This window comes from Carya illinoinensis, chromosome 12 (assembly GCF_018687715.1).
Source record: "Carya illinoinensis cultivar Pawnee chromosome 12, C.illinoinensisPawnee_v1, whole genome shotgun sequence".
In the NCBI taxonomy this organism is placed as follows: Eukaryota; Viridiplantae; Streptophyta; class Magnoliopsida; order Fagales; family Juglandaceae; genus Carya; species Carya illinoinensis.
The window spans coordinates 12,289,098-12,296,355 of record NC_056763.1 but is presented as its reverse complement, the minus strand read 5'-3'; the positions used below and the strand labels follow the sequence as shown (position 1 = coordinate 12,296,355).

At 35.0% G+C, this 7,258-nt stretch overlaps 1 protein-coding gene across 4 annotated transcripts; it reads right to left on the bottom strand.

Moving 5' to 3' along the window:
- Positions 1–219: 219 nt before the first annotated feature.
- On the bottom strand, positions 220–6,555 carry LOC122290117 (NAP1-related protein 1-like). Of its 4 annotated transcripts, none has more exons than XM_043097665.1 (10): positions 6,260–6,554; positions 5,379–5,501; positions 5,223–5,273; positions 4,970–5,041; positions 4,712–4,828; positions 4,561–4,622; positions 3,485–3,542; positions 3,183–3,239; positions 2,993–3,037; positions 220–756 (listed from the first exon to the last, which is right to left on the bottom strand). In XM_043097665.1, the coding sequence occupies exons 1-10, from the start codon at positions 6,386–6,388 to the stop codon at positions 655–657; spliced, it is 816 nt and encodes a 271-aa protein (XP_042953599.1). In that variant the 5' UTR covers positions 6,389–6,554; the 3' UTR covers positions 220–654. The 4 variants fall into 4 exon arrangements, with proteins under 4 accessions (XP_042953599.1, XP_042953601.1, XP_042953600.1 ...); XM_043097667.1 differs by having other exon boundaries at positions 220–753; positions 6,260–6,552; XM_043097666.1 differs by lacking the exon at positions 3,183–3,239 and having other exon boundaries at positions 2,993–3,030; positions 6,260–6,555.
- Positions 6,556–7,258: the final 703 nt, after the last annotated feature.

Here is a 7,258-nt window from a genome sequence, read left to right as displayed (position 1 = left end):
ATCCCTGCACCACATATAATTTTTTAATTTAACAGAAAAAAAAAAAAAAAAAAAAGTATGTGGTGTAGGCAACTGAATAGCAAAGCTCTTTTGAAAATGTCTGGGACAAAATTATTTTTTCACCCGGTGTTTGGGGCATAATTCCAGAGGACCCTGATCCATTCTAGGCTATGTTCTCACTTTTCAAACAAACTAACACGGATCTCGTAGCACTTGCCATCCAGAAAATGCTAATAAATAACCCAAATTTTGCGGATAATCCGCATTGTAGAAACACCAGAACGGCCTTACATCAAGTCCTGTGATTTTACTCTCCTCATTAAGTTACCATAAAATGTAGCATTCCATCATCGGCAATTCGGGAGGCCAGAACCTGAACCTCCAAAATAAACCCCCACCAGCTCCCCCCCCAAAAAAAAAAAAAAAAAAAAATAGAACCAAGAAATGACCTTTAAGTGAAAAGAGAGAACACTCAGAGCTAGACTGGCCATGGTGGCAATCAAATGCCTACAATATATGAGACCTATCATAAGAGTAACCTTGGTCATCCTCCACTATCACCGGATACTTCAGCAACTACTAGAGACGACTCACCTTACATAAGCCATCACCAAAGTAGTGAAAGCCATAAATGAGTGCCCAGACAGAGGAACTTTACTTGCCATCATCTTCACCACCATCTTCGTCATCATCGTCGTCATCTTCATCTTCTTGGTCGTCCTCACTCTCTTCAGAGTCATCACCATCCTTTCCCTGCTAGCAGCCAACGTTCAGTTACAAAAAAAAATTAAGTACCCAAAGTTCAAAAAGACAATTTACAACTATTAAATGGTTCTCCTCAATGGGAAGTAGAGTTTACACGTGCAATACAAAATTGGGAGGTGGATTTTTTTCCGCCTTTCTATCCTCAGCTATATGGGTTCAGAAAAAGACAGAATGGTGCAGACAAATGATGGTGGCGCTTTTATCCAAGCGAGTGATGTTTGATCTCAAGTCATTTTGAAAGGAGTTAGCCCAAAGACAGTGGAAGAACTCAAAACTTCAGCTTTTACTGCCATTTACCATTGGATGACAGCCCACCTTTGTATATACCTTTCTTTAGTATTCAGGTGTTTTCCAAGCTTTTTTCTCACTTTAATATATGTATTCAAAGCATACTCCCAGTGTTAATTGATGTGCCCATGCTTCTCTTTATTGGTTATAAACATAATTTAGCTTATCAGGAATCAAAACAAAGTTAAAAAGACGACAATTGTCAAGATCTTTAAATTAGTGGCTTTCATAATTCAACCAAATTTACAAGATCTATATACCTTATATCATTCACAGCCATTAAATACTTTAGTTTTGAATTACCACAATTAACCGAGTGTTTGAAACCTGTGCATATTTCTGCAAGTTGTCCTACTCAACCGAATTGGTTGGGATATTTATGTACCACAGGATTGTCATAGCTAAAACTAGTGTGATTCATACCCAATAGAAACTAAGCTATATCTTGTCCTGGCATAATCATTTCACTGGGAGCAGTCAACTCACCTTGACTTCTTCAGCAATATGTAGCTTAGAAAAAAAAATAAAAAATTGAATTACTGGGAGTCATTAGGCCAGGGCCAGACCCCTGTAAACCTTGTTAAAGGAAAATCCATAGAATTCCTATTATAAGTGCAAAAGGAATTGCGATACTTCATGGTAAGCTGCATAAACTGTCCGCCCCATCAAAGGCTAACCTAGGGACCTAGAAGTAGCATGAAATAGTTATCTCTAATAAGAATATATAAAATTTGTCTATGGTATAGTAATGTGATACCCCATATGAAAAAAATAAGGATGAGTTGTATATAAGATCCCACATTGCTTACGAAGGAAAAGTTCTTACTCTTTGTAACGTTCCAATGGGGCTTCAATTGTATCATTGACTAGTCATTTTGAAGTATAAGTCATATGGTTTGGGCCTTCTATTTGAGATTTACAAATGGTATCAGAGCCTATCTCAACTAGAAATGTGGGATTTGAGCCATGCCACCTACATCGGACAAGCCTGACGAGAACATTGAGAATTTAAAGAGGATAGATTGTGATACTCCATATAATAAGGATAATGGTAGGTTGTGTAATTCCACATTGCTTGGGAAGGAGAAGTTCTTACTGTTTATAATGTTCCAATGAGGTTTCAATTGTATCATTGACTAGTTCTTTTGAAGTATAAGCCATGTGCTTTGAGACTTCTATTGTGGTGTTACAAATGGTATCAGAGCATATCCCAACCAGAAATGTGGGACTTGAGCTGTGGCACCTATGAAGAACAGGCCTAATGAGGATGTCAGGAATTTAAGTGGGGGATATTGTAATACTCCATATGATAAGGATACGGGTAAATGGTATATGGTATCCCACATTGCTTACGAAGGAAAAGTTCTTACTCTTTATGATAATAGGACTCCAATTATATCATTGACTATTTTTTTAGAGTATAGGCCTTGTGGTTTAGACCTTTTACTAGGGCATTACAAGTAAACACATTTGTATCGAAGCCTCCTAACATCAGCTAGATATATATATATATATATATATGCAATTATGGCCAATAAATGAGGAAGAAAAAGTTTCAAAGTATTTTAGTAATCTCATGATGTCCTCGACATAATATTTATTATATACACAGAAATCTTCTCAAATCTAAATACACTAAATCCAAATGGCAAACTAAGCAAGCCATCAGATTCGTACTCTCTCTCTCTCTCTCTCTCAAGCATTTACCACACGTCAGTAACATCCATGTTTTCTCCGAACCACACACTACATTACCTGAAAAGTATCAACTGAATCTGCAAACAATACTAGACTAGGACTGGCAAAGCACAAAAACATAGAAAGAAAATGTTTTAATATATGTTTTTGATATGTAGCTAAGTTTTAATATCTGTGCGCATAAAATCCTGAAATAAACCATGGCACCAGAGCCACATAGATTATGCACTTGAACTTTTACCTCTTCAATGGTCTCTTTGTCATCAAAGTCTTCTTCATCTGCATCCTATGTCACAGCAGCAACAAATTATTATTATTATGAAAAATATATTATCAGCATAGACTACTATAAAAGCTCCTAAGCACTAGATAAAAATACATCGATGACTAATGGGTTTAGAGAGAAAGAAACCAGAAGAAAAAGCAGTTACATTATTGAAGTAAGTGAGTGGATTCGGCCATAAATCCTCCTTGATGATTTCTGCAATCTGAAATTTGTTGGAAGTGAAAGGTTAAAAAAGCAATGTGATGAGAGTACCAAAAAGAACAATATTAATAACCATGAAGAGATACCTGGAGTAGGACATAGTTTTCCTCCAACCCATCTATAAAAATGACGTGTCATTTGAGCATGTGAGAAGCACATGCGTTTTTGGAAAACTCTGTCCCCTGGAATACCTCCAACATGGAAAGAAATCTCCATATAGAATTTTCAGATAGAAGTAGAATTTACCTCATCATGAATGTCCGAGTGATCTTTCTCTTGAGTATCAGTAAACCAGCTAAAAAAGCTGCATTCAACTTGTAAAATGAGACACAATAAGCATGAAAGAAATGCAAAATTGAAGATCACGTGAACTTTCTCTCAAATGTGTAAACCAGCTAAAGAAGTTGCATTCACTCAATAGATAAACATAAAATGGACACAAGCATAATCATGAAGGAAAAGCAAAAGTAAAGATGCTCATAAAGAATATTAAGATGCTATCTTATCGGTAACTACAAAGAGAAAAAATAAGGATGATATTTTCATTTTGTTTTTGTAACTAGCACAATCTCACTAAAAAGCATAGACCAGCACCAACCTAGGACAAAGGAAGCATACAAAAGGATTCCTAATAAGGAAAAAAATAAGCAATTGAAAATTTTTGAAACACTGGGAAGAAAGAAACTATCATGAGTTGCTGTACATGTTTAAGGGATTTGAAAATATTGTTAGGCTCTACAACTGAAGCTTCTCTATCCCCAAATGTTCAGCCATTCTGCTCTCTCCCAATACACTGCATTAAACGTATAGGAACCAACCTACACAAAACCAAAAATTACCATGCCCCTGCTGTCCTCCTGAGCTCACCAAAACTCTCACCCTTCTAGGCATAACCCAATCAAAGAACTTTGGCAGCTGCTAGTCTTCACTCAAACACAGAGAAACATTTCAAAAATTCTCCGTTTCTTTTACATCCAATTTCATAGAATGATCAGAACCTGAATACTGAAATTGTTATGAAATCCAATCATGCATGCGACTACGAGACTATGCCTTTTAAGTTTTAACCTTCTTAAAATATATCAAGAGATTACCAGGATTACCAATGCATTATTGCAGCATGGTTGAATAGACCTTAAATTAGGAAGAACACAATAATTCAAGTGAAATTTCAAAGAGTTAATAACTTGAAATTGTAATTATATTCCTTAACTGCATAATTCTGGTCCTTGTTTACATATAATTTTTTTTTTTAAAAACAAAAGATGATAAGGGTTATGGAACTGGCTAATACCCATTTCAACAGGTTCTGGAAAACAGACCTTTCATTACTAGCAGGCCGCTTGTTCCCTTTCTTCTCATGGTTGATCCCATTTGGTATGCCCTTCCCATAAAAAAAATGCAATTAGTCACCACACCACAATAAAACAGGAGTTTAATAAGGCCAGTAATAGTAATTTAAGTAGGCCTTACCATGCCCTCTTTCCACTTTATTGATGTAGCAGTAATTTTTGTCGTTCCATCATCATCAGCATAAGTGAAAGTCTTTGTAAGATTTGTATCTTCAAAGTAAGGATTTGGGTTAAAGTGCTGCATATTGGAGACACAATCAGTTGTTCACTGAATTCATTAGTTGAAACATGGCAGGAATTCACACATATGCACAAATGAAAAAGAATAAAGGAAATTTTTATCTACAAAATTAATCATTGGAAAAAAAATTAAACTCACCAATGTGATAGAGTAACCCGATTTAACATCTTTGAAATCTTCCACTTCAAGAGAACTTAGATGCTTGAATATCTACCAACAATGTAGCCGACAATTAAGCAAAATCACTATGTACGTACATGTCAAATTGAGGAAACCAGCTACAATATAAGATACCAGAAGAATACTCACAGCATGGCTCATTGATTTAAACGTTAAAATGAATGGGTGTGCAACTCAGATTTTATAATCAAAGCAAGCACAAAGTCCGAACCTTTTGATCCTCTTCATTCAAAAGTTCGCCTAGAGCAGGATGACTCAAAAACTGCATAAAGTTGGAGACAAGTCAGCCAAATAAAAGACGTCTTAACTTCATGACAGCTAAAATATTGCACATTCACAAAATAACGGACAGAGAAAGATTACTAACAGCAGTTAACCAGAAGTCGGGAATGGATTTGATCATTTCAGTCCGCTTGTCATATACAGGCCTGCGTATCTCATTGTACTTCTGCTCCACTTCCAGGACTTTATCACTGGCCTCCTCATTGATCTAGAACGTTAAGAAAATTCAGAAAGACAAAATAAATCATAACAGCACAGCGTCACTGGTACAGATCCTAATAGGACAAACTTTTTTGATTGGTTTTTTATTTTTAATTTTATCGGAGATCATAATTGGACAAATCATACACAACGACCAAATCATGAGTATTGGACATAGCACACATTATTCCAAATTAAATATTAATCTACAAACTATAATTAGGAATTCTACGCATTCACAGTCCATACCAGCAACAACCAACGAACAAATGATAGAAATGAATTTTGCTTTTGTGGATTGCATAGCCCAACATACACATTATATAGAAACTGAAATTGCTAATGTCACCATGAATCTGCTGAACGAATTGATTCCTGGTTTAGTTTAATTTCTGTTACCCAGAAAATAAAAATTAAAGCTTTAAGATTGTACAGTTCATTAGGGGCATAAAGATATCAGCTTCGTGAGCTTACCTGAAGTAAATGAATCAGTAGAGTTTTTTATGGATAAAAAAAATACTGAATTTGTAAAATTAGAAATCTGCAGTAGATGATTAGAAAATCAACGAGAAAAAGAAAACCCTTATAGTCGGTAGAAAATCAAATCAACCAGTTTTATTGCACAGGGAACTAGAGATGCAAAGAAGATGCAAAGAAACTGACAAATATCTTTTATAATCTTAATTCCCTCTTCAAAAAAAAAAAAAATGTAGTAGTTCGGGTTCGGAACAGAACCATTTGCGTCGGAGTGGAAGAGAATTATACCGTCTCAAGCTCGTCTTGGATCTCCTGCAGCTTCTCAACAGAGACGAGTAGTTTCCCAACGATGCTCTCCGAGCCTTTTTCCTCGAGTTTCTCCGCTACCTTCAGCTTCTTTCCCTTGTCGGCCACCATATTTGCTGCCTCGGACAGAAACCCTAGCTCTCTCTCGCTCGCTGGCTATGGTGATGGCCTAAAACCCTAGTGGTTCCCTTGCTCTCTCGTCTCGCTCGCTCGCTCGCTCGCTTTGGAGTCCAGTCAGTGGTCTGCATGAGAGAGAGAGGGAACAAAAGCGTTAGGGTTTTAGGAGTTTTTGTTTTGAGAAATAATATTAGCAGTCGTCGTTGTGCAAACGGCGTGCAATCGTTTTGAAAAAAATGAATTAATATGGACTCACATGAAAAAAAACTAACTTTTTAATCGTGGACCTTACTTTTTTTCAAAGCGATTGCGCGACGTTTATAATTTTACGACTGTATGTAGCATTGCTCTTCTATTTTTTCCTAAGCAAACAAATTTTATTAAAATAAAAGATGATATAGGTTAGAGCATCCACATCTCATTCCTTATCTCCATTCCTATAATTTAACTCAAAATCACATTTTCTCAAATTTTTCCTTAAATTTTATTCATCTTTTAAAAACCTCTTACATCTCATTCCCCATCTCTATCTCTATTCTATTAAATAATATTTTTTTATTATTTTTTATTACTTTTTTCTTTCACTTCTATTTACAAATTTAACTACTCAATATTTTTTCTTATGTTTTGAACTATTACTCTGGTGAATCTTTTAAACAAAAATTTAAATTATTTTTTTGTGAATATGAGAATATTTTTAAAATTAATTTTTTTAATATTCTTGTAATTAATTAAATTATTTTTAAAACTATTATTTAAAACTATAATAAATATGAGTATGAGAGAAAGTGTAGATGATTGAAAAATTATTTATTTGATATATTAGAATAAAATATTGATTAAAATAATTTAGGGAATGAATAG